General features: G+C 44.7%; 1 protein-coding gene across 1 annotated transcript; it reads left to right on the plus strand.

Annotated features, from left to right (window-relative positions):
* Positions 1-3471: 3471 nt before the first annotated feature.
* DCT (dopachrome tautomerase) lies at positions 3472-21104 on the plus strand. The gene is made up of 8 exons (XM_054974150.1): positions 3472-3784; positions 11612-11911; positions 12876-12976; positions 17175-17341; positions 18007-18186; positions 18291-18426; positions 20056-20257; positions 20923-21104. Exons 1-8 carry the CDS (start codon positions 3472-3474, stop codon positions 21102-21104), a joined length of 1581 nt encoding a protein of 526 aa, XP_054830125.1.
* The last annotated feature ends 5983 nt before the right edge of the window (positions 21105-27087 follow it).

Here is a 27087-nt window from a genome sequence, read left to right on the forward strand (position 1 = left end):
CTTACAGCCATCTCAATGATGAAGAGAGGTTGAGACTCTTTGGGAAGCAGGAGAGATGGGTTCAGGGGTTGAGTCCCTTGGCCTCTGAGCCTAAATTTCTAGCCTCAACAATTGGCTCAGGGATAGGTTTGAACGACTATATGAGGGAATGGTCTTCAATTGGCAATACCAAGGAAGGACAACCGGTCCAAAAAGACCATAGAGTACTTACTTTTTTCACAGTCATACAAATTTCATTGGCAGTTGGTGTACACTTTGAGAATCTGATTCACCAAACAGAAAGTTACAGCATTTACAATATTTTCTTTTTTCTTTTCCACGGGCACAGAACATTCATAACCGCAAAGATGCTTACATGCGGCAAACGATGTTTCTAGCTGCCGGGCTGCTCCCCCAGGAGACTCACGACGGGAGGATGGCAACGGGTATGCTGGCCTTGGTGGTGCCCCGTTTCGCTGTACTTCGCTTCTTCACAAGCCTTTATAGTGTGCAGCGTAAAAGTTCCATTTTCCAGCTCAAAAGTCAATGCATCATTCCCAGCTTGATTCAGTGGTGACGCCTTTCCTTTGGAATGCCCTCCTCCTTGAAACATACTGTCTTCGAGTGCTGGGCCATTTCTTCTCACCCAGCCTCTTCATTAAGAGGCTTTATTTTTTAAAAAACTGTTTTATGGTCTGTTTCTGGTCTGAAGTGTGTTTCATGGATACTTTTAGGGTGCTCAGCGATTGTTTCATAGTGTTTTTATGCCCCAGGGTGGTTTTATAAGGCTTTATTTATTTGATAATGTATATGTTTTTACGATTTTATGGTATTTTTTACTTATAAGCTCTCTTGAGTAGGACTCTGAAAAGGCAGCATAAATATGATGAATAACAGGGCTTTTTTTCAGCAGGAACACGGTGGAACGGAGTTCCGGAACCTCTTGAAAATGGTCACATGGCTGGTGGCCCCGCCCCCTGATCTCCAGACAGAGGGGAGTTGAGATTGCCCTCCGCGCCGCTCAGCGGCGCAGAGGGCAATCTCAACTCCCCTCTGTCTGGAGATCAGGGGGCGGGGCCACCAGCCATGTGACCATTTTCTCCAAGGGCAACCCACTGAGTTCCACCACCTCTTTTCCCAGAAAAAAGCCCTGATGAATAATATGAATGCACTTCTTCTACCTTGCTCATCCATTGACAAACTAAGCACAGTTTACAACAGACAGCAAAAAGATGGCCACACCTGTGAGATCCAGTAAAAGAGAAAAGCAAAGTTCAATTGGAGAGTTATTTATTCTTTCAGATCCCAACACATTTTGCAAATCGCTTCTTCAGGGGATCTAATAAAAATAAAAATAATAGATAATAAAACATTTACATTTCAAAAAATGCACCATCATTAAAATCCTTCCAACTAATATTTGTAGCATAGTAGAGGATAGGAAACCTTATATAGAGGTTAATGTTATTATTAAATTAAAAAAACAAGAGCAATGTATAAAAACCAAATAATATACATTCTAAATTCTTTATATACAAAATAAAATAAAATAAAATAAAAAAGATCACAGGTTAAACACTTATGGAAAGTCCTTAATAAGGAGACATAGATAATAAATTGTACCTTGACCGGAAACTTCTATAACTCCCAGGCCCAGCTTGATCAGATGGAAAGATTGTCCAGAGCTCAATGTAATTTCTAGTCAGGCCAAGTGGAGGAAGTCCAGACTGCGTAACTCATGAGGGGCCAAGGATCTCTGTATGAGTATGCATTCTACCTCCTTTTCCCATAATGGATTATCTTTACGACTTGGACAACCTTTCCCTATCACACCCCATCACAAGCAGGGCTGGAGATTTCTGATCTTTTAACATTCCATTCAGGAGGTGGAAGGGGTGAAGCAAAAAACGGAGGCAGGATATAAAGTTTCAATGTTACAATGGAGCTTGATTAGAGCAGAAATGTGAGATAAAAATCCTACTTGTATCTGAAGAAGGGAGTATTGAGTTTCAAAAGCTTATACTCTGAACATCTTGTTGGTCTCTAAGGTGCCGTTGGACTCAAATCTACTACCAGGGCTCATTTCGAGGGGGAACGCACCAGAACACAGTTCCGGCAGTTCCCCAAAGAGGTCACATGTCAGATGGCCCTGCCCACCTGACTCTTGGCCATTTTGGGCCCGTTTCAGCCTGGATTGGGGTCAAAACGGCCCGGATCGGGCCTCTGACGGGTGGTAAATCACTCTCCCACTCAGCAGCGGCACGATCCTGACCATTTTGGGCCCCTTTTCAGCCATTTTCAGCCCCTTTTTGCCATTTTGGGCCCCTTTTCAGCCCTGAATGGCCAGGATTGGGTCAAAAACAGCCAGGATAGGTGATGTCAGGAGTGTGGCACATGCAAATCAGTTATGCTAATGACACACTTCCGGCGAGGACAAGAGGCAGGGCATATGCTGATGAGTTATGCTAATGAGTTCCTCCAGCTCTTTTTCTACTACTACTCACAAATCTACTAGTTCCTCAGAATTCCTAGTTTTCTTTAAAAAAATAACCTCTAGCCTTTTTCATTGTGGCAATATAATGGAAATCTCTAGATTTAAAAAATGAAAACTGGAAATTCAGAAGTAGCAGTAGATTGTGGCAATCGTTGTTATAACGTGATTGTGCTAAAGCCCAATAGCAATTGCCAGTTTTTCAAAAGCCAGGAAAAAGCCTTCCAGTGGCCCGTTGAGAGACAAAAATGCAGCGGCCATGGCAGCTGAACTCCCCTGTCGATGCTCCTTTGCTCTCGCAAAGCCTCTGTTGCCAGAGAAATGGAGACTTCTTGCCTTGTGGATGCGGCCTCAAGTGGCTTCCAGCTCTCTCATTAACTACTGTGGCTCTCTCCAATCAGCTGACATTTTCAGCGACGGTTATTGAACGAAGGTTTTCTAGGAAATCATTCTTTTAAACAATATATTTTTACTTCCCAATAAAAGGTTATGTATCTCTTGGAGCACAACATGAATTCTGGTATTTGTAACTTCATAAAACCACATGAGAGAAAGACGTGCCGAGAGGAAGCAAATCAAAGGCATTTTCTTCCCTTGCCACAGTGCCAAAGTCCTTCACGACTCACTTCTCTCTCCCCATGGGCCTCTCTTTGCCCTTGAAGTCATGTGCTAACCATGAGGGCTTGTAGAAGTCTAATCCGTCTAATGAGGGTTCCTCTGACCCCCGCGTAAAGCCCCTGAGCTCTGGCAGCTTGGCAGGCAACAAAGAGATAAATTGTGTGCTTTTTCAAACCTCTTTCAAAGAAATGAGGGTCTTGGATTAAACAACCTTCCAAAAGTCTCCTCTAGTAGTCAGTGAGGAGGGAAAACTTGGCTTATTCGGTCAGATAGGACCTGGCTTGCTTGTTCAGCCCAGAAGCGACTGATGAAATTGAGCTTGATCGTCATAGCGAGGTTCAAGCTAAGCAGCTGGCTAGAGGAAGCTCAAGAGTGGCAAGCCAATGGTTTTCTTGTCACAGTGGAGAAGGCTGCTCTGTTGGGCAGTGTTAGGATGCTGGAGCCTGTGGTGGCCTCGAGAGGCCACGGCACAATTCCCACGGGCGTGTATGACCGTGGAGGCCTTGAAGGCGAAGCAATGCTGCCCACCTTGGGGGCCTAATCCAAACAACACGTGCGGTTGGCAGCAAGGCAGGGGGGTCTGTGGAGAAGTGCAAGTGGACACCAGACCCTGGGGAGGCCCCTACACACTCCGCAATGTGGACGACCGGGAACGGTGGCCCCTGAAGTTCTTCAACAGAAGTTGCCACTGCTCAGGTGAGGTGAACAGGGGAAAAAAGGAGGGCGGGAAGCTCAAGAAGCCGGTTACTGTTTTAGCCATGAGAAAGATTCAGACTGTTCTGGAAGAATATTTGGGAACGGGACAAATTCCAGCCTTCATCTTCTATGCATGCCTATCCAAAATTTTCTGAAGCAAAACTCTGTATAATGAAATTTGTTCGTCTTATACCTTTGATTCATGACCGTTTCTTAGGTCTGCTTTCTCCATTCGTGTTCTGAGAATGCTTTAGAGAAATCACAAGCACGTGTCTGCAGGCGCCCGGCTCTTGTAATGAATATTCAGGCCTGCACTGAATGCATTTGGGGCAGAAAAGCCTTCCAGAAATTTGCCAGGTGCCTATTTCAGCCCATTTCCACACTGCAAATGTGTATGTCTGTTGTGAGCACTTTATATTCATTGAACATCTTAATGGCCTGTTAAGAAAAAAAAATTAAAGGCAATGTATTGTTACAGGTTCCTTAAGTGGGGCAGCATTACAGGATTTGCAGTGCAATCCTACGAACGCTTTCCCGGGGGCAAGTCCCATTGAGTAGACTGTGGTAGGATTTTGAGCAGACCTGCCTAAGATTGCATTTATGGGGTCCTTGCAATGTGTGCTGTACTCGGGAAAAGACAGTACTGGAAGCAAATATGCACTCCTGTAGCAGACAGCAGATCAGCAGTGAGACTCCATGAAGTCAAACGTGTTTCATTGCCAACCATCTCACAGTTCCAGAACACTCTTTCTCTGTCTCAATTCAAAATGCAAACAGGTTGCAACTGTTCTTCTGCCTACTACCCTCCACTGGGGGAGTTGTCAACTTCTCTAGGCTCGAATTCTCTAGAGCTCTACAGAACGCATGATAGGATTAAGAACTCAGTCCTCATTCACTGGGTGACCTTGGACCAGTCACATTATCTCATCCTAACCCGCCTCCCATTGTTATTGTGAGGGTAAAATAATGGAGGGGAGAATCATGTATTCTGCCTAGAGCCCTTTGGAACTGTTGAATATAACCAGGCTTCCTTCAAACTAAACATGCATGACCCAGGCTGCTTCCATACACATTGGATAATGCACTTTCAATGTGCTTTAGCTATCATTTGGAACTGGGTTTTTGTGTGTGAAACAAAAAATCCACTTCCAAGGGATTGCAAAAGTGCACTGAAAGTGCATTATCCAGCGTGTGTGGAAACGGCACCAATGTAGTGGGAATTGGGGCTCTTCCTGCCTTACCCTCCTTGGTCCTGCCATCTACCCTTTCCATCACTTGCTAGTTGACATATCTGGAGTCCTGCTTGTGAACAGAGGCCAGGGAGGGAAGCAACAGGTAGAGAAAGCCACGTCTGGCATGTCTCATGTATTTTAGGATTATGCACGGCAAGGTGGCTACTCTCAGAAAAACCCGAGAAAAGGTACAAAGAACGACACTCTCGAAAGGTGGTTAAAGCAGCCTCTAAAGGGGCTCATTTTTTCCCTTGTCACACTAAATCAGTTTTTACAGCAATGGATATTCAAAGTCAATAGCAAAGGCTGTAATCCTTTTCATACTGGTTGGAAATGCAACTTTTTAATAGTGAAGTATATACAGTGACAGAATGCATGTATCCAGGGGTGATTTCGTAGAAAAAGAGCTGGAGGAACTTATTAGCATAACTCATTAGCATAACTCAGCATATGCCATGCCCCTTGCCATCACCGGGAGTGTGTCATTAGTATAACTGATTTGCATATGCCACACCCCCTAACATCACCTATTCTGGCTGTTTTGGACACAATCCTGGCCATTCGGGGCCGAAATTGGGCCCAAAATGGCAAAAAGGGGCTGAAAATGGCTGAAAAGGGACCCAAAATGGTCAGGATCAGGCCGCTGATGAGAGGGAGAGTGATCCACCACCCGTCAGAGGCCCGGCCCAAGCCATTTCGGCCCCAATCCAGGCCGAAATGGGCCCGAAATGGCTGAGAGTCAGGTGGGCGGGGCCACCTGACATGTGACCTCTTTAGGGAACTGCCGGAACTGCATTCCTGTTTGTTCCCCCTCGAAATGAGCCCTGCATGTATCAATAATGTCATTTTTTTCGAATCACTTCACTGACAATGTGCAGTTTGTGATGCATCATTTAGGATTCCACCCAGGAACATTTTCTCTTTCTATTCCCACCCCCTGGCATAGATTCAGTTTTTTTTGGTTTGTTTCATTTTTCTAGGAGTCTGGATCTGCTTTGTTAATAATATTCATCAATGTGTGGAAAAAGGCTTCTCTCTAGTATACTAAAGGCAATAAGCCCTCGCAAGATGTATTAACAGGAGAAAGCAAGAACTGATCAGACTCTGGTATTTAATTACACCTAAGTTCTGTCTTTGGGAGGGAAGGCAGCATGGTATGGCCCAATCTCGTCAGATCTTGGCAGCTAGGCAGGGTCCGTACTTGGCTGGGCCACCCCAAAGGAAGACTCTGCAGAGGAAGGCACTGGCAAACCACCTCTGCTTCTCACTTGCCTTGAAAGCCCCTTGCTGGGGTTGCCATAAGTCAGTTGTGACTTGATGCCACAAACAAACACAATTACTGTCTTTACACACACACCCAATGTCAATCAGAACACAAAGCACCGTTTATCAGCTCTCGTGTAAGGACAGTTGGTTGGATGCAGACCAAATTGGCAATTTCTATGGATTTCCGTTTCCCACCGCAAACCCCCTCATGTCATTTTGTGGTGACCTCTTGGCTGCAGTGGGACAAGGGAGGCAGGAAATTTCCATTCTGCCACTGGAAAATTGAGTCTGGATGCAACCCAGTATGTGTGGCAGTCTGAATGAAAATATCGATCTAACTGATAAGTTTAATCTGAAAGGGCTCATGTGTCCAAGTAAGATGCTTTTAGGGTATTCAGTGTGCCTGATTGGAGGTATGCAGAGAAGGGGTGTGTGTGCAAATAATGCATTGTTTTGCAAATGCAAAGTCTGTTGAATGACCCTAATCCAGTTATCAGGATGCCAGGTAGAAATCCACGTCATACCTTCATCTCCCTGAATGCAATGAATGATGAGGCAGTTGTGGCTTCTCTTGCATTTGCTCTCCCTGTCTCAATTACTTCATTGTAGTTTGAACAGCTGGATTTCCTTTAGAGAAGACCTTCAAAACTTAAGAAAGATCTTTCTTGATCAGTCCGAAGGTCCGTCTAGTCCAACACCCTGTTGGTCAATCAGATGCCTTCAGGAAGCCGACAAACCTCCCAGCATCTGGTGTTCAGAGATACGCGGAATCTGAATGTAAATAAATGTATGGCTCAGCGGTAAAAGTATCCCAGGTTCAACCCCCAACACCTCCAGTTAAAAAGATCAGGTAGCAAACTCTGCAAAAGTCTTTCACCTGAGATGGGCGGAATCACTGCCCATCAGAGTAGACACAGCTGATCTGGATGGACCAGAAGATGTAAAAATTCCAGAAATTCTCACTTCAAGATGGGCTAGTGGTCTGGCACAGTATAAGACAGCTTGGTATGTTCATGGAACTTGTCTTAGAGCAGAAGGCCTCCAGCATTGCATTTCCAAAAATGGAACCTAAGGAGAGGGGATAGTGCTTTTGTATGAGTGTCTCCTCCTGCTGCAACACCCCAAAATTTTGCCCCTTATCCCGTTCCTGATTATCCAGAGCCCCCCAGGAACAAAATTCCAGGAGGTTCCATTAGCTGCAGCAGGAGAGGGAAGTGGAGAGGTCTTGCACCACGAAGTCCTCAGAAGGTTGGATGCACGTCACTGAGTACAACTATTGGTCAGTGTAGCTCATTATTATCTCCAATATCTCAGGAGGTTAAGGTCCGTTTCCCAACACCGTCGTCTGGATGCTCTTTAATTAGGGTTTGAACAGAGACCTTCTGTGTGCAAAGAATGTGCTTCCATTACTGAGCCATGCCCCATCACCAAAAGTGTGACTCAGCAATCCAGATAGAGCCCAGCAGCCGTATAGGGTGGCTTACCAAGGCCCTGAAGCTCAGTTTTTGCTGCCTACCTGAGAGCCAAGCTACAAGAGATGAATTACATGAAGAGGAGCATGTGAAGGGAGTCGCAATGTTAGCCGGGAAGCTGAGTTTTAAAAGAGATCGGAAGGCTTTGTCAATTTCCCCTCTCTACAGAGCCAGGGAGATTGCTCCTCAGAGGGTTTGTTAATTTCCTCTTTGCCTCCCCAAGGCTCTGTCAGTTTCACCTCCCCTTCTAAGAGGCAAAGAGGAAATAAACAAACCCTCTGAGGAGCAATCTCCCTGGCTCTGTAGAGAGGGGAAATTGACAAAGCCTTCCGATCTCTTTTAAAACTCAGCTTCTCGGCTAACATTGCGACTCCCTTCACGTGCTCCTCCTCATGTAATTTGTCTCTTGTAGCTTGGCTCTGAGACTGAAAAGAAGGCAAACACCAGCTGATGGGTTATCATACTGGGTAATGGGCTATGCTCTGACTAGCAGATCACAAATTGCGCAGACTTGATTTAGAGAAAACACTGTGTTAGCTGGATTCGCTGGAGAACAAATGCTTGACTGTGATATAGGCCCTTGCTGTAGCAATTGTAATTAATTATACACTCAAAAGATGCTGGATGAATAAAATTATTGGGCTGTTATTAGAATACCACTGTATTGTTGTGAACATTGCTGTGCTGGTGTTATGAGAAGTCAGGAGTCATTCAATACCAGCGTGTGATCTATTGTTTTCTCCAGTTAATACTTCTTGTATGAGTTTATTGTATGCTGTGGTGAGTCTTATGATCTGGGCTATAGGTCATGAATGTAATTACTAGCAATTATGGCCGCGAGCAGCTAATGAGTCTTTGTTCCAAGTACCATTTTTTCTGAAGCTGGGTCTCATGGCATTCAGATCTGGGAGTTCTCATAGTACCAGAAAGATATGGAAGGCTAAAGTTAGGGCCCCAACGTTATATCATTTATATCATTATATCATAGAGTTTTAGGGAAATGCTAGAGTGTTGCCTGGAGCAATAATGTCACTTCTAGGTCATGCTGGAAGCGATGTTATGGGTATAGAGTGTGATGCAGAGGTTGAAGTGACGGACTAGGATCTAGGTGACTCAGGTTCGATTCCCCACTGTGCCATAGAAGCTTGCTGGGTGACCAGTTACAAACTCTCAGCTTAACCAACCTTATAAGGTTTGTTGTGAGGAAAAAAATGGAGGGGAGGAGAATGATGCAAGCTCCTTTAGGTACCCGTTGTGGGGAACGGTGGCATATAAATGAGGTGAAAATTTTAAAAAACTAAACAATAAATCATGATGGTTGTTGTGGATTTTCCGGCCTGTATAGCCATGGTCTTGGCATTTTAGTTCCTGACTGCGCAGGGAAGCCATTGAAATTCATAAGCATAAGCACAATTACAATTTCAACAGGAAAGAAGAGACTTTAAGAATGAATAGATCATGGTTTCCAGTCCTGAAAAACACCAGGCTAACAAAACACTCTATACCCCACAATAGCCCTGCAGAGAAGTTTAGCACATCAAGCACCAATCCATATGCAAAAGAACCTCCTTGGGATACAGTGAAGCCTCCCTCCATTAGCATTCCACACCCTGGGAAACTCTTACAGGATGACTCAGCCCAACCCCACCTTCCTGAGTAGATATAAATTACCTGCCAACATCTTTTCCACACTGTGACACTGAGAGATCTCTGTCTTTTGGTGCTACACCTCTGAAGATGCCAGCCACAGCTGCTGGCGAAACATCAGGAACTACAATGCCAAGACCACGGCTAAACAGCCCGGAAAATCCACAACAACCATTGTTCTCCAGCCGTGAAAGCCTTCGACAATAAATCATCTCAATACTGAGAGTAACGTAAAAACAAAAACAAAATGAAGGACTACAGCTAGCTTGTTATGTTGCTGACAACAGGTACAGAAGGGCAGCCAGACCAAAGTTGCAGTTATGATTCCAGTTCTTTTTTCTAGGCTATATCTAAGATGGACCCTGGGGCCTAGAGTTCTCTGCAGCTGCCTAACCTTACCCAGCTTCAAGTAACATGTGTTCTTCCTATGCAGGTTCAACTTATGTACACAGAGGATCTCTTATACATCAGTCCCTACAAACATTGAGCATCCCACCTACCTAAGTGAACCAAGGGCCAAGCTACACATGACGAATGACACTTGAACGGCAAGTGGATTGAGTGGAGGGCAAGTGAACAGGGAGAAATACACTTGCTGTTCAAGTGTCATTCGTCATGTGTAGCTTGGCCCCAAGACCGATCCTATGAATGAGTTCCACATGGGCTAGATAGTCTCTGCTGCAGAACATGGGTCTCCCTCTGCTAAAAGTTTCTTTTGTGTAAGGGTGCATTGAAAACCATTGAGGACCCATAAACTGGTTTTAGCGGAAGAGGAAGAGCCCATGCCTCTAGCCATGGCAGAGCCTATCTAGAACACTTAAAATCCATTCATAAGACCCCAACCAAAGTTTCTGTGCTCCCGGTGTAACAGACCAATGAGAGAATTACATGATATCAGACACAGGGAAAGGTAACCTATTTCCTCCTGGGAACAGTGGTAAGCAATAGCAGAAATGTTAGTGAGAAAAGGAAAGAGAATTCACACGACCCCTCCTAAGACGGTTTGAGCCGTAGGCAGTGCAACATAAGGAAAGACCCATACAGTTAGCCTTATACGTACAGTTGTATTATTCAAACACCTGTCTTTGCAAGATGGGATCGTGCTTAGTTGAAGTAAAGCATAGCTAGGCTTGTGTGTGGACACTCCCAAATAAATCTATATAGGATGGTACCCCTATATGTGTAAGAAATGACAGAGAGGTGGGAGAGCAAGGGTGTGCTGTTCAGACTGATAACTGTCTCACAAATAGTTAGGGATATTTGACTACCAAGCGGATGTTTTCCTTTTTAGCTACCATCTGTTCTAGAGGGTCTGACAAGTCAAGTCAAGTTTATTATTACAGTCTGCGACCAGCACGTATAAAACCATTTGCAAATCAGTTTAAAAACAGTTGAGACTGGATACAGGGGAAGAACGATGAATAAATATAAGAGTAAAAAAATAAGATCATCATAAATTAGTTGTTTAAAAGGTTAAAATACATTCAGTCTGCCTTATGCGATTTGCGTTGCTTGTAGACCTGGGTATAGAATCTTGCTACTTGATGTGTTGTCTGGTGATTCCAATCAGACAAAAGATAATCAAGTTTGATTTTATTTGAACTTCCAGGGAATCTTTCTACTAATGGACTGAAGGTTTCCACTATAATTTTACTATGACTTGAGCAGTTGAAGAAGATGTGCTCCATTGAGTCAATTTCTCTTAGGGGATAGGAGCAAAGCCTAAGAGAGTAAGGGACAGCTTTAAACTTTCCTTCCAGAACGGCAGAGGGTAGAGTTGAACTTCTAGCTAAAGTAAATGCCCTTCTGGAGTTACTGGATTCAAGAAAGTAAAAATAGGTTGCAGGAGCGGCAATATATTTAGTAGTATCTGAAGAAATAAAACCTGGTGCTCTAAGTAAATCTGTTACCCCTATGTGAGTAAGAAATGACAGAGAGGTGGGAGAGCAAGGGTGTGCCGTTCAGACGGATAACTGTCTCACGGATAGTTAGGGATATTTGACTACCAAGCAGATGTTTTTCTTTTTAGCTACCATCTGTTCTAGAGTGTCTGACAATAAAATCACAGATACAGGTCCACTATATATATCTGGCATCTCAGTGGGTCTCAGTACCTTTTCCTGACCATGGAAGTTCATAGAATATCTTTTGTTTATTTGCCTGTTTATATTAGTACACTGTGGCATAATGGATGTTCTCTTTTAATGAAGGAAACTTTGCTGGATACAACTGCGGAGATTGCAAATTTGGCTGGGCTGGCCCCAACTGTGATCTGAAAAGGCCTTTGGTTGTCCGGAAAAATATCCATGCTTTGAGTGAAGAAGAACGAGAACAGTTCTTGGATGCTCTAGACCGTGCAAAGACAACTGTCCACCCTGACTATGTGATTGCTACCCAGCACTGGCTGAGCCTGCTTGGCCCTAGCGGAAATGACCCACAAGTTGTAAACTGCAGCATATATGACTTATTCGTGTGGCTTCATTATTACTCAGTCAGAGACACCCTCTTAGGTAGGTACCTTCTGTCACGGAGGGGCGAGATAGAAGGAATAGGCAAGCTGCTGTTACCAAAGCAAAGCAAGCTGGCTTTTGAACTGAGAACGTTTCATTGGCTTGTGTCCTTCCACTCCACAGCCAAGTTCAAGGCCTTCCTCCAACAGTAGAGGCCTCTGGAACTGGACGGAGCACACATTCACATTTAGCTGAGGCGAGTAGTAGGATATGAGCTGCTGTAGATAATAAAACAAATAAGAATTCTTGGCACAACACCAGCCATTTACTTAGACATATATTATAAGATGGAATTTGTTCCTTGCCAATCCATCTCTTTGGGGGAGCAGAATAACTGCTTTTGAGGAGAAAGCCACACGAGAACAGGAAGGCCAACTGACCAAGAGGCAGTATTCTGTGTAGTGGCTAAAGTGTGGGACTAGGATCGGAGAGAAGCAGGTTCGAATCCCCACTCTGCCATGGAAGCTTGCTGGGTGACCTTGGGCCATTCATACCCTTTCAGTCCAACCTACCTTGCAAGGTTGTTGTGCAGATAAAATGGAGGTTAGGAGAATTATGTAAGCCACCTTGAGTCCTCATTGGGGAGAAAGATGGGATATAAGTAAAATAAATAAAAAATGTGTTAGTTGGCTCCTGAACCTTCTAAAGCAGCTTAAACTGCCAAAATCAAGAGGTATAGCTTTTCATATCATGGAGACAAGCATTTTTTCTGTTAACAAATGCTGACTAAAGGTAATTAAGGGCATCAGAGTAGGGACTGGTGAATACATTGCCATCTCTGCTTTGGAATTGTTGCATGTTTTGTTACCCATTTTTTCCAAGAAATTTCATTTGTGGTATTCCTTAGGGTTCTCGTCATTATCTTGGTGAGGCCGTTTTGTTAAATAGAACAAGTGGCCGGTGGAAGAATACGTTTGTATGTATGATTTTAATACGTATGATTTTAACTCTTGTTGTCCCTTAGGACCTGGCCGCCCCTTCACCGCAATAGACTTCTCACACCAAGGACCCGCCTTTGTTTCTTGGCACCGGTATCACTTGCTGCTGCTGGAAAGAGATATGCAGGTTCGCTAAAAAAACAAGCTATATTTGAAGGCTACAATTGCAACAGCTACTAGCCCCTAGAACATTACCCACAAAGCAAGCGTGCTCAGCATTGCGTGTCTTCCTAATAGTATTTTGGACCTTCTTGTGTTTCTGTTTCGGCTCTGCAGCAAAAACTGGAAATGTAAAAAGAGAGTCCTGGGGATAGCGGTACAGTATGGCACAGGGATTTCGAGTGTTTGTTTACTGCTTGCATCTGCTGCGCAGACAGGCAGGGGATCAGTACAGGCACATACGGGAATTCAGTGGCCCGAATGAGTGCTTTTGAGAGCCATAACTCTCCTACCCCAGTGTGGCTGTGCTGTAAGCTGGGGCAGAGGGGACTTTATTTTTGAGATTCTGCCAGTCTAACTAAAATTGACAGGTCAGCAGATGGTATCCATCACTCTCATCCTGGCACCAAGAGAAAGCAAATCATAGTAAGATAAATATGAGGTCTGGTGTGACCATACAAACCTTCTGTAAGTTAATTAAACATTGTAAGAGGATGGATGTACTTTTCTGGGGAGTTTTCTGGCAATTTTACTGGGTGCCACTGGGATCTAATACTCTAAGAAAGAGAAAAATTTCCCTCCTGATATCCTTGCTGCATAATTCATAATTTTGCAAACCTCTCCATGCTTCCTCCCTCTAGTTTTTCCCCTCTAAATCTAAAATATTCCAAGCTTTCTTAGCCTTTCTTTATATGGTAAAAAAAAATCAATTAGTTGATGAGCATAGTGTAGTGAACTGGTTAAGTAGCTGAGCTGTGAACCAGCATTCTCTTGGTTCTGTTAGTACCATGAGCTCAGCAGGGGTTCTTGGGTAAGCCACTCCTCTCAGCGCTGGCTCCCCAGCTGTATTGTGGGGATAATAACAAAACTGACTTTGTTCACTGCTGATTGTGACACTAATCTGTCCAGAAGAACGGTATATAAACACACTGTTGTCGATGTTGTTGCTATTGAGTTCCTTAAGAACTCTTGGCTGTATGCAATCTGGGCCAGAAGACTTATTTGTTTTCAGTTTGGCTGGTAGTCCTAGAACTTCATTTCTTATCACCTCAATTTGACTCAGTTCTTCAGACACTCTTCCCCAAAACTGCAGATATATGAGTATGTGCCTGTCAGTAGACAGTGAAAAATCTAGATTTACATCAATGTCCTTACAAAGTTAGGACGTTTTGTCTGTATGGGCACAGCTTTGTGGTTACATATGATCAGGGCTTTTTTTCAGCTGGAACGCGGTGGAACGGAGTTCCGGAACCTCTTGAAAATGGTCACATGGCTTGTGGCCCCGCCCCCTGATCTCCAGACAGAGGGGAGTTTAGATTGCCCTCCGCGCCACTGGAGACCAGGGGGCGGGGCCACCAGCCATGTGACCATTTTCTCCAAGGGCAACCCACTTAGTTACACTACCTCTTTTCCCAGAAAAAAAGCCCTGCATATGATGAATCATGGCAGCCATTTTGTTGCCTAGTCATTCATTTTAACATGATTCCTTTGTAGTTTTTGCCAGACTACTTGCGATTTCACCATAATACATGGATTGATGCCATCTGAAAGTTGGAGACTTTGCTGTTAAGATTCTGATATTAGATCAGTTATTTGATTAAATAGCATTATTAAATTAGTAAGTATCAATTGCAACCTTAGCCAGAATGAAGGGACAGACACAGGCTTGGAATGAAAGGGCCGTTTATTAGCATAACAATAACTATAAACTATGGCAAGGGCCAACTAAGCAGTACAGGTCAAGCCATGGGGTCAGCCCTGGACCTGTCTGGGTGAGCCCCACAGCCCTGGCTGTAGGCCATCTATGGAATGGCTGCAACCCGGCCAGCTAGGCCAATGGACCCCCCCATCAAGCTCCTAATGTCCGCAGCCATACAGCATGATGGAAGGACTTGTCTCCGGAGTTCCCTGTGGGCGTCTGCCCGTGCTGTGGTAGCCGTCACAAGCATACCACACTGATGGCAGATCCTGTTTCCCCACCCATGGGGAAGTGCCACTGGGTACTCACCAGATCACTCCCTACTTCCCAATAATCTCCTGCCAGGGACTTATCCTAATCAGCACCACTCAGGCCAAAACCTCTAACCTCTGCCAGTAGTGCAATGTAGGTGAAAAAAAAAAACCTTACCTAACAGCCAATTCAGTAAAAGAGCAAAAAAATTTCTACCTGGCTCTGGAAACAGCAGTTGGCTAATCCTGCACTACAACAGGGTGAGGTGGATGGGCTGAGTGAAAGAAGCGACTGCTGGCTGGGTAAGCAGAGCTGCCTTCTAAGGCAGTGGCTCCACCCCTGGCCAAATACCTGTATGCCCGGGAAGGGTCTGTCCCTCCGGGCAAGGCAGCAAAGACCGGCTCCCTGGCTTAAGCAGCGATGCTGCCACAGGGAGTGCCGAAATCTTGTCGGGGTTTCATCCATTCAGCCCTGGATATTGCTACAGTAGCAATATGCTATTGTTGTGCTATGGCAAATCAATCAACCGGATCTTCCTGTGTGACCAAAACAATCCAGGAGGTGAATGATTGCTGTAATGCAACAACAGCATAATTCTGAACATTTAATATATCTGGTATTACTTTTCAAGATTTTTAGTAGTCTGATCTTCAAATCCCTTCTCAGCCTCTCTTACAGTAGCTGGAATGGGCCTTAACTTCCAACTCATAGGGACCTTAAGTAAATATAAGGTATGAAAAATAGGGTGGGAGGATTGTCTTCCGCACAAGGTGTATACATGTGTGCCCGAATCACAACTTACTGGAAGTGCAACTCACACCATCCTGCATATACACACACACCAGTATGCAACCTGAGTTGTTACAATACAGTAACCATTTGGAGACAAATCCCACACACTTTTCCTAAAAGCTCCCCCCACCCCCGCGCTGTATGTTCAGAAAACAAGCAAAATCAGTAAAATATAGATAAAAATATTCGCACATAAAAATCTCAGCGTAAAATAAACCATATTTAACGTAGGATTTGCGTCTAGTGGCACCTCAGAGACCAACAAGATTTTCAGAGTGTAAGCTTTCGAGAGTCAGAATTCCCTTCTTCAGACACAAAGGGAGCTCTGAGTCTTGAAAGCTTACACTCTGAAAATCTTGTTGGTCTCTGAGGTGCCTCTGGATTCAAATCCTGCTGTTCTACTGCCTACTTCAAGTATATGCAATTGATCATGCATACTTGAGAAAGGCTCCGGTTCTTTTCTTTGTCCAAATTGGGTCAGGATTTCCTTTCAAATAGCAGTTCTCTATAACGATTCCAGAGTCCATTTGTGCTATTTCTTATTCTAGTCAGGGGTGGTGCCAGGGTTTCTGGCACCTGTGGCTGCCCCTACACACGTGTGCACAGAGTGTGCGTGCCCCCATACTGCGTGATGACATCACTCCATGATGGCGTCATCACGCAGCAAGCACCCCATTGGCCAGTGGGCAGCTGGGACGGCACACAGAGGCTGTCCGTGCTCCCAGTCGGGCACTTCGGGTGGCTGGGGAGGTTCTGCACACCGCCCCAGACGCCTGCTGCACCTGCCCACGGCTGCTGCGCCCAGCCACGGAAGCCTGCTGCACCTGCCCATGGTTGCTGCGCCCAGCCACAGGTGTGTGTTGGCAGCGGTGTGGGGCTGGCAAGCCAGCTCCGTGGCATGTGTCTCCACCCCTGGCACTGCCTCCGGTGCCCCCTCCGGCGCCCCAGCGCTCGAGGCGGGGGCCAGGTCTGCCTCAATGGGCGCGCCAGCCCTGATTCTAGTCTTTCAAAGCTGGGAAACATTGTTCCTCGATCAGGCAAGGAGAATAAAATGAAACACTCTTGCTTTAGCACTACTTCTAGCCTCTTCCGGTGCAGATTGCCCCGTTATTGTTGGAACAACTCAGTGCTGATTTGATTGGTTACTTGGTGGCTAACCAGGAACGAGCTGTTTCAGGCAGGTAGCATATCCATTCTAGAGAGGTTCTATATTTGGTCTAAAGTGTTAGAAAGTGGGGTGGTAGGGAGCTGTCAGATAAAATATATAGTTTTTAGGTGTGTTGTTTTAAAAGGCTATGCTATTGAGTTATAAAGATAATTTGAACAAATGTTATTGATTTATGCATCACTGTAGAGAACCAGTTCATGCAAGTTTCATTTCTCTTTCTCTTCACATATCTTTCTCTTCCGCTTTGTTATTTAGCGGATGCTTGGCAATGACTCCTTTGCGTTGCCATACTGGAATTTTTCAACAGGGAGAAACGAGTGTGACGTTTGTACTGATCGACTTCTTGGAGCATCAAGACCAGAAGATCCAAATCTAATCAGTCAGAATTCAAGATTTTCACGTTGGGAAATAATATGCAATAGGTATCAAAGTGTTTGGGTAACGAGATGTTGGATGTAGTTCCCTGTTTCATAACTACTTTCCCCTAGTGCTATAAATTTTTTTAGTTGACTAATTATCTATCTTTTCATTGAGTCGCTCTCTCAGTTAGGAAGGTGGACTATAAAGGAAGTACATGAATTACTCAATTATTTGATTATAGTTCAATACATGTGCATCTTATTAATATAGATCCATTTTGAGATACTGAAAAAGCATAAGATAATTTAGAATTGAACAAGCATAAGCTATCCCTCATAATCAGAAGGAACATCTACTTTGCATATTTTTCATAAAACCCTTTGCCTCCCTGCACATAGGTTTCAGAACTATGTGTGGGAAAAGATCCTCCACAAAGCCCATTAATTTCCCATCACTCTCCCCCCTCCATTCTTGGGTGCAGTTTGAAATTCTCATAGGTAAACTAAACAGTACATTCCTTCCCAAGGTCTTGGCATGCGATTTATGCATACGCCTTTGATTAAAATTTATCCCCCTATAATTAATCGGAGGAAGCATTTTTTATTGATCTTTTAATTCAGCCAAATAAGAGGTGTGACCCAGCTTGTTTCTCTTGATAAATACTAACAACATCACTTAGCAGAAAACCAAGTCTAATTCTTCCATGTCGTGCTGTTTTTAATGTAAGTTTGGATGATTATAACCGTCTGGTTACACTCTGTAATGGATCCAACGAAGGTCCCCTGCAGAGGAACCCATTCAGCAGAAGTGGTGATCGGCTGCCAACCATGGAAGATGTTCGCAACTGCCTCTCGCTTCCAGACTTTGACCAGCCTCCTTTCTTTCGGAATTCTACTTTTAGCTTCCGGTTAGTTCTGGGATTCCTACGGGTGGTTTTACTTTGCAGCGACATTTCTTTGAGGGGAGCAGAGCCATAGATGACAATCGTGTTCTTCTTATTCTCTGCCTCAGGAATGCTTTGGAAGGGTATGATAAACCAGATGGGACTTTGAACGTTCCAGTAGTGAGTCTCCACAATTTAGTTCATGCTGTCTTGAATGGCACCAGTGCATTCCCTCACGCTGCAGCGAATGATCCTATCTTTGTGGTATGTTTTTTAAAAATTCCCATTAAGCTCATGTAACCAAATATACCTGTAAGGAAACTTTTCTTAATAGAACGAATGCTATGGTTAGAGTTACCAACACTGCCTTGGCAAATGCTGGGAGACATGGGGGCAGTTCCTGGGGAGAGAGGAGTTTTGGGAAGATGTGATGTCATATCCATGTTATGCTCTAGGCTGCCTCCCTTGTCTCCATGATCTTTACCATAGAGTCTAGGAGAAATTCCTAGAGAATCACTACGTGGAGGCCATTTTTCCTTCCAACTCAATCCCTCAGAAGTGGGAAATTAAGGTTGGGGGGTGATAATTCCCTGTCTCAGGTGGGTAAATAGGAAGTGTAGCTTTGATTCTACAAAAAGAATACAAAGCAAGTCTTCAGTACTTCTAAAATGCTTTCCAGCAAGCAGAAAGAATTTTTTAAGGCAGCCAGAAAACCAATATTCATGGAAGAACAGTTGTTACTAAAAGAACAGGCAACACCTGCCCCCCATCAGACTTCTATGTGAGAACTGGCATCTCATGGACTTTTCAGAAACAGCCAGTGTAGCTAAAAGCTGTAAGCCCTCAGTATTGTGCTTAAGAATTCCATTTAAATTCCTTTCTTCCCAAATCCCTTATAGATTGTACCTACATGCGATAGGATACAGTCCATTGGACCTCAGGGGTCTCTCTGTGTGTAAGAAATCTAGAAGTCTGCAACCATAAAATACAAAATGTTAAGCAGGTGAAAATCATGCTGGTTGGACAGATTCCCCCTATCTCAGTACATTTTAAAGGTAATACTTTGCAAATGTCTGCGACGTAAATTTGCATTTTAAAAATAATAAAAAATAATAAAGAGCTCCAGCATTCTCCTCATGCTTCTAAAATGTAGTTCTACACTGTAGTCTCTGGATAGACCCCTTGCCTTCTCCCCCAACTCTGAGAAAGATTTTTCTTTTCAGACATTCTCAAGACCTCCTCCTCTCTCTTACTGTTTTAGGGCGTAGAGGAGTACAAGCACTCCCTCTGGTGGTTAAACGGAAATATGATTGTTGCAACTTGAATAGTTGTAAAGAAAATGCTGAAATGTGGGAGAACGTGTAGAAAAATTTCATGTTCTTCCTCTTATTCAAATTCTGTAACTTAATGCCCAAGGAAAGATTGCCGCCAGTGACTTTCTCCAAAAGAAGCCATAAATAACTGCTTGATAGTAGGCCTTCCGAAGAAAAAGAGGAAAGCTCATCTTTCGGTGCCCAGAAAATGGCCTAAAGACACAAGATGCTATTTACTGTCTCAACTAGATTGGCCAGTGGCTCAGTGGGAACCAAGGAGGTATTGATAGAGAATACGGACACAAAACGGAAAGGAAAGTACCTCTTGAAACTGGATGTAAAGAGAACACAGACGTAATGGTGCCTACATGGTTCTAAATCATGAAGGCAAATATTTTAAATGGGCAGGTGAAAAAAAAAGTTTCCATTCATTTTGATGGAGTAACATCGGAGTATATAAATGGCACGATATAAATGCAGGTTGTAAGACCATTTTAATGAGCCAGTCAGTTTCCTCCTCATACTTGCTTGATCATCATAATGCGCATTTAAGATGTGTGTGTGTGGATTGAATTTCCAGGTGCTCCATTCCTTTACGGATGCCATTTTCGATGAGTGGATGAAACGATTTCACCCCTCTGACAGCGCGTGGCCTCAGGAGATGGCACCGATTGGCCACAACAGAATGTACAACATGGTTCCTTATTTCCCCCCCGTGACCAACGAAGAACTGTTTCTGCCTGCAGAACAACTCGGCTACCGCTATGCCATCGAGCTGCCAGGTAACTTATACACAGGGCTTTTTTTCAGCTGGAACGCAGTAGAACAGAGTTCCAGCACCTCTTGAAAATGGTCACATGGCTGGTGGCCCCGCCCCCTAATCTCCAGACAGAAGTGAGTTTAGATTGCCCTCCACACCGCTCCAGTGGTGCAGAGGGCAATCTAAACTCCCCTCTGTCTGGAGATCAGCGGGCAGGGCCACCAGCCATGTGACCATTTTCGCAGAGGGCGATTTAAACGTTAAAAAACTCCCCCCTTGTTCCAGATGACCCAAAGTGACGTCATTGTGTGGTCCTGTGCTGGCAACCCACTGAGTTCCACCACCTCTTTTCCCAGAGAAAAAGCCCAGTCTGAATGTGTTTGTGTTTGCCTGCACCCAACCTTCTTCACGTTCGCTCAGTAGCAAATCCTTCTGAATTCAATAGCACTGTCTCTTAACATGCAAAGGATTGCTGTCTTCTGCAGGATCCATGCTCACGGACTGTGAGCAGTGTGGCAAGCTGGAGTTGCTGAAAACAGATCTTGGGAGCACGTGTGTTGTTGTGCATCTTGTGTGCTTGAGGTTTCGTTGGGGAGGGCAAGGGGGAATGCACTTGCCTCTGGGGTCTTTCTTTCCAGATCGGACTTCTAGGAGTGTTGCCACTGACTCTGTTTTTGGCCTTTGCAGAACCATTGCAAGAGGCTAGCGCTTGGGGTCTTATGGTTGGATCCACCATTGGAGGCGCCCTGATCGCTCTGCTTGTACTGGTTGCTCTGCTTGTCGTCTTCCAGCACAGGAAATACAGGAAAGGATTTGAGCCCCTGATGAATGCCAGGTTCAACACGAAGAAATACACTGAAGAGGCCTGAAGGGGGAGCAGTCCGCTGCTGCAACTATCCTTGGAACCGTTTCTCGAATCGTTCATTGGTCCGACACTTATGGTTTATTGACAGCTCTGCAAATATCAGTGCTTAGGCACATTAGTTCAATGCAAAGCCCTCCACTGAGTATCCATTTTGTCACAGATGTCTTCACGCCTGTGAGATGTTTAGGGTCTTCATAGATGTCTTTGCACCTGTGAAAAGGGCAATTGGAGGCTCAGGGTGCAGACATGGACCTTTAGCCCCAAAGTCACAGACTGTCAATCCTTTCCCCTTGTCTCTGGCTGTGTGCGCGCGTGCACACACAGATAGAGGTAAGAGCTGATGTACATGCTGAGAATAATCAGAAGACTGAATTATGTTTGTACAACTTAAGAATCCAATTGCTACGCTGTACATCCATTAAACAGCTTCTGCATTTAGAAGAGTAGCACGTCAGGAGACAAGACAGGATAGAATTGTTCTTCCTGAAGTCCTGTTTTTCTAGGCGCAGGGAATTCTTTTGTCTACCTGGGAAACATTCATGTACAGTTTGAAGTGCGCTGTGGGGTTGGAGGCAGCATTCCTTACCTCCCTATCTGGTGCAGCCCAGGAAGATCCTCTTGAGATTGTAATCCTGAGGGTCACGGCACATGAGGGAGCAAAGTGAGGGAACTGGCGGAGATCACTCTCCCCTCTTCGGCCAGCGTTAGTGCCCTTTTGCTGGTATAACACTGCCTTTCGATCCAGCCCACAGTTCCAAGAAAGGCCCTACCATGTAATTATTCTGAGAGTGAAGACTGGCTTTAAAGGCCTGACTAGATGTTACGTACATGAAACCCTAATAGTTTCTTCCATTTTTCAAAGAGAAAGGGTTCTTTGGGAGGGGGGCATGACTGGAGTGGAGAAGGCACGGGGAGGAAGTTCTTCCCATTTTGAACAACTGCTAGTTTCCTCTTCTAAATTTACCCCTAAACTGTTTTTCCCTCTGCAGGGGTTCCAGATGTAATAATAATCATAACAATAACCTTGTGCTTATATACCACACTTCAGGACAGATTAGTGCCGCACTCAGAGCAGTTAAAAGTCAGTGTCATTATTATCCCCACAACAGACACCCTGTGAGGTAGGTGGGGCTGAGAGAGCTCTGAGAGAGCTGTGACTGAGCCAAGGTCACCCAGCTGGCTTCAAGGGGAGGATTGAGGAATCAAACCTGGCTCTCCATATTAGAGTCCTGCTGGTCTTAACTGTGCTTATACCCAAGAGAGGCTGGGAGCAAAGGAGTTAGTAAGAAAAGGGTTCCACTCCCTTCTCCTCTGCCACTTATCAGTTATCATCATCTTTTGAGGCAGCTTTCCGTGAAAAGAAATCCATGGGCCTTTGTGACACATGTTTAGTGGCTTGCATGTGGCACATGCCAATCAAAATAGTAGATTTAAGTTTTGAGCATGGCCAGAGAAGATACAGAGTTGAAATTCTGGCTTGGCCAAGAAGCTCTCTGGGTAGATTTGAACAAGGTCTTGTTGTACAGCCTGAACTACCTCACAAGCGGATAACATAAGAACCTCCCTGGAGAAAGGACAGATTCAAATGTGAGGAATCAAAGCTACTGTAAAACAGGAGAGCCTTGGGTGTTTTGTGTCCCAGTGCCAGGTTCTAAACAGAGTTCAAGGCAAACAAAGCTCAGTTGATGTGAAATACTGACTCCTCTGATGTTCCCTAGCTATGAAAGTGAAGTGGCTACAGAGACCAAATGGGTACGAAATCTTATCAACATAAGAAGAGCTCTGGTTGGTGGCCTGGTTCAGCATCTTGTTTCTGATGGTGGCCAAACAGACATCTCTGGTGTTACACGATACAGCCCATATCCCTTCCCTGTTGTTACCCCAGCGACTGGCATTAAATGGAATAATGCCTCTGAACGTGGAGGTTCCATTTAGCCAGCCACTAGCAATTGATCAATTTATTCTTTATGAATTTATCTAAATCCCTTTAAAAGCTGTCTCAGCCAGTGGCCCTCATCAAATTCTCACCCACATGTATCCCAAGGAACACATTTTTTGCCAGTTGGCCAAATAGCACCCCTCCCCAGACTATTTCAGGTTGGGAATACGGGGAGGCTGAAATCCCTTCTCCAGGAGTGCCATAGTCCCAGTCCAAATTGGGCATCATATACCTAGGAGTTGAGGAGAACCTGAAACTTACATCTGATTGTAACATAGGGCCCTGCCCTGACCCAACCTGTGTATTTTATAATGTGTGAATCAGTTTCTTCCCCCTCTCTCTTGTCCCCCAAAGTAATATTGGAGCTGACAGCCTTGTATACACTTGATCTAGCATGCACACAGCCCCATATTGTGACAGGTGCTTCATATGGTATCATTTTCTATCCAGGGGACTAGAGAGCAATCTACTTGGGGAAGTGTGCTTCCATGACCGGGCTGTCATTGGTGGGTAAGATTGCTTAACTTTCTCTTTCAAAACTAACTTGCTTACTATATACATTGATGTGCATTTTGAAATGTGCTTTGATTCTTAATTAAACTGTCCTTAATTAATATACATTGAGCAATTGCAGCGTGGAACATAATCTGTCTTCACTCTAATGGCTTATTACTCTGTCTCACCAAGGAAATTTGGCTATTCCGCTTACAAACTATTGCTACGTGTAATCATTTCTCTAATGGGGTAGAGATGTTACAGCAATAAAAAATGCAAGTGGTGCTTATTTTTTTTAACTCTTCCTCTTTCATTAAGTAAAACTGACCCTCCCAAAATAGCAATAAAAAAAATGTAGCAGGAATGGAAATACGTTTGCTAGATTTGCACAGGACACCCTCTTGTGGCCTGATGGAAAATTACATGGAGATGTTGGAAATTATCCTTTCTTTTGGTCTAATATCCAGTCTTTTGCATTGGGTAAGAAAAGTTATATCAGTCTGTACCTGGGCAATTTTTTTTGTAAGGCTGATGGATTTCCATTCCAGGTGGCTGAACATGGTGAAGATAGCTTCACGTGGGTAGCTGTGTTGGTCTGTGGTAGAAGAGCAAGATTTGGGTCCAGTAGCACCTTAAAGATTTCCAGAGTATGAGCTTTTGTGAGTCAGAGCACCCTGCATAAGATACAAAGGAGGGTATCTGACGAAGGGAGCTCTGACTCTCAAAAGCTCATACTCTGGAAATCTAGTTCGTCTTTAAGGTGCTACGGGACCCTAATCTTGCTATCCTACTACAGACTAACACAGCTACCCCCCTCCCCGAAACATTCTTTACTTTGGTGTCTGCTTATTAGCAATCAATGTGGAACTGGACTCTTAAGTATTTTGAGCACTTTAAAACCAGTCAGTTTGCAGAGGTGAGACTTTCTGAGGTTAATGGAAGATCTCAGTTCAAGGAAAGAAGCTCATGAGACGGGACTGGGAAAATAAGCTCCAGAGCAAGCAGCAATACCTATTTCTTTGTAAATCTACTCAAGTTTGGGCTGTCAGTCTCATTAAAACTAATGAAGCAAAAGTAAGTCCCAAGAATGCTTTCAACAACCATTAGGCCCAGTTACTAACTTGAGCTCAATTCTGTCTCTGAACCATTTTTGAAAAATGTGACACAACAGAATGTAGGGCCTGAAGTGACCCACTGCTCACACATCCAAAAGGAACATCACTCTCTGAGGTCCCTCCGCTGGCTCATGCACAAAAGATATAGAGGAAGAAAATCGTAGTCATAGAGTGTTGTAAAACATGGCTGGTTCTATTAATGAGAAGAAAACTGGTTGAGGCGGTGGGCATTTTGGCTGGTTAGCCTACCACAGCACTAAGCAAAGTATGAAGCTGGCCTTTGGCTTAATGAGCAATCCTTTCATGGAAATGACTATCCCCGCTGGAGGGAAGAAAGCTTGGAGGAAAGCTCCATAGGCTGGGTATGTCAGCAAAGTGTGTGTGCAAGCAATCAGGACATTGAGCTTTAATAATAGAAAGAACAAACTGGATAGGAACAAGAAAAAAAAACCCTATCCACCTTGCTAGCTAAGAGAGTTCTCTAGAGTTCTGAGAAGAAGGAAGAGATTACCCTAAAAGTAGCATTCTGACAGACAAGGAGAAAACCCTTTATTAGAATGGAAGCACTCCTCTTACAGCCCTGTTTAACTAGAACTTGCTGCCCCCTTCTTCTCTTCTTTTTCTGTACTCAAGTCATTGCTATACTCCAACAGGCTACAGGCCCCTGTTTCCGCATTTATAAGAAAAAGTGGGAGCAGGCAAATAAGAGTTCGCATATGTTGCACATAGAGATGGGCATGAACAGCAGTATGAACCAAAAAAAGCCACGAACAGCCCAATCTGCTGTTCACGAACAAACTGTTTGTGAAGCCCCAATCTAAACGAACAGGTGGTCGTTGCAAGCCTTGTTCGTTGCTGTTCGTCTGGCACCTGCAATCAATTCCCTTGGCAACTTAGGCAGGGATTGTCTGAACTCTGTCTGAACTCTTGCTGTTGCCCTGAAAACCCCAATCTAAGCCCAATTTAGCTTGATAGGCAGGTCTTCCTTTCAAGTGTGGAGCTCCAAATTTGTTACAAGGGAGCAAAGAGCAGGGGGGAGGGGGGCTCCCAGCTCTGGCTTAGTGTGCAGACAGTGAAGAGGGAGAGAGTTGCTGTTGGCATTTTGATAGAGTGCATTGGAGCTTGAATTTTCTTTGTGTGTGGAGGGATAGGGATCTACCCTTTCAAGTTCCAGGACTGCTGCCAGGCTCTGGGCCAAGCTATTATTTATTACTGGTACCTTTCCTGCTGCCTGCTCAGGTAAGGTTTCTGGGAGTGGTGCGGTAGGGATCTATCCCTTCAAGTTCCAGGGCTGCTTCTAGGCTCTGGGCCAAGCTACTATTTATTACTGGTACCTTTCCTGCTGCCTGCTCAGGTCAGGTTTCTGGGAGTGATGTGGTAGGGATCTACCCCTTCAAGTTCCCAGGATGCTGCCAGGCTCTGGGCCAAGCTATTATTTATTACTGGTACCTTTCCTGCTGCCTGCTCAGGTCAGGTTTCTGGGAGTGGTGCGGTAGGGATCTATCCCTTCAAGTTCCAGGGCTGCTTCTAGGCTCTGGGCCAAGCTACTATTTATTACTGGTACCTTTCCTGCTGCCTGCTCAGGTCAGGTTTCTGGGAGTGATGTGGTAGGGATCTACCCCTTCAAGTTCCCAGGATGCTGCCAGGCTCTGGGCCAAGCTATTATTTATTACTGGTACCTTTCCTGCTGCCTGCTCAGGTCAGGTTTCTGGGAGTGATGCGGTAGGGATCTACCCCTTCAAGTTCCCGGGATGCTGCCAGGCTCTGGGGCCAAGCTATTATTTATTATTGGTACCTTTCCTGCTGCCTGCTCAGGTCAGGTTTCTGGGAGTGATGCGGTAGGGATCTACCCCTTCAAGTTCCAGGGCTGCTGCCAGGCTCTGGGGCTGAGCTATTATTTATTATTGGTACTTTTCCTGGTGCCTGCTCAGGTCAGGTTTCTGGGAGTGGTGCAGTAGGGATCTTGACTTGGATGATGGCTGCTGGACCCCACGATGGCCTGCTGGCCCCCACGAACAGCCAACCACGAACATGTTCATGAACAGGGCCATGTTCATGGTTGTTCATGAGTCCCTGTTCATGGATGGCAACAAACAACGAACATCATGTTTTTTTTTTCTGTTTGTGCCCATCTCTAGTTACACACCGTAGCAGAAGAAGCCCTAGAAGATAGCCCCACTCAAATACAGATAGTTTCAGGTAGGTAGCCATATTGATCTGCAGTAGAACAACAGGATTTGAGTCCAGTGGGACCTTAGAAACCAACAAGATTTTTAGGGTATAAGCTTTCGAGAGTCAAAGCTCCCTTCTTCAGATACCTTCCTCAGGTATCTAAAGAAGGGAGCTTTGACTCTTGAAAGTTTATACCGTGAAAATCTTATTGCTCTCAAAGGTACCACTGGACTCAAATCATGCTACTCAAATACAGAGACATCTTA

Source organism: Eublepharis macularius, chromosome 3, assembly GCF_028583425.1.
Source record: "Eublepharis macularius isolate TG4126 chromosome 3, MPM_Emac_v1.0, whole genome shotgun sequence".
Classification (NCBI taxonomy): domain Eukaryota; kingdom Metazoa; phylum Chordata; class Lepidosauria; order Squamata; family Eublepharidae; genus Eublepharis; species Eublepharis macularius.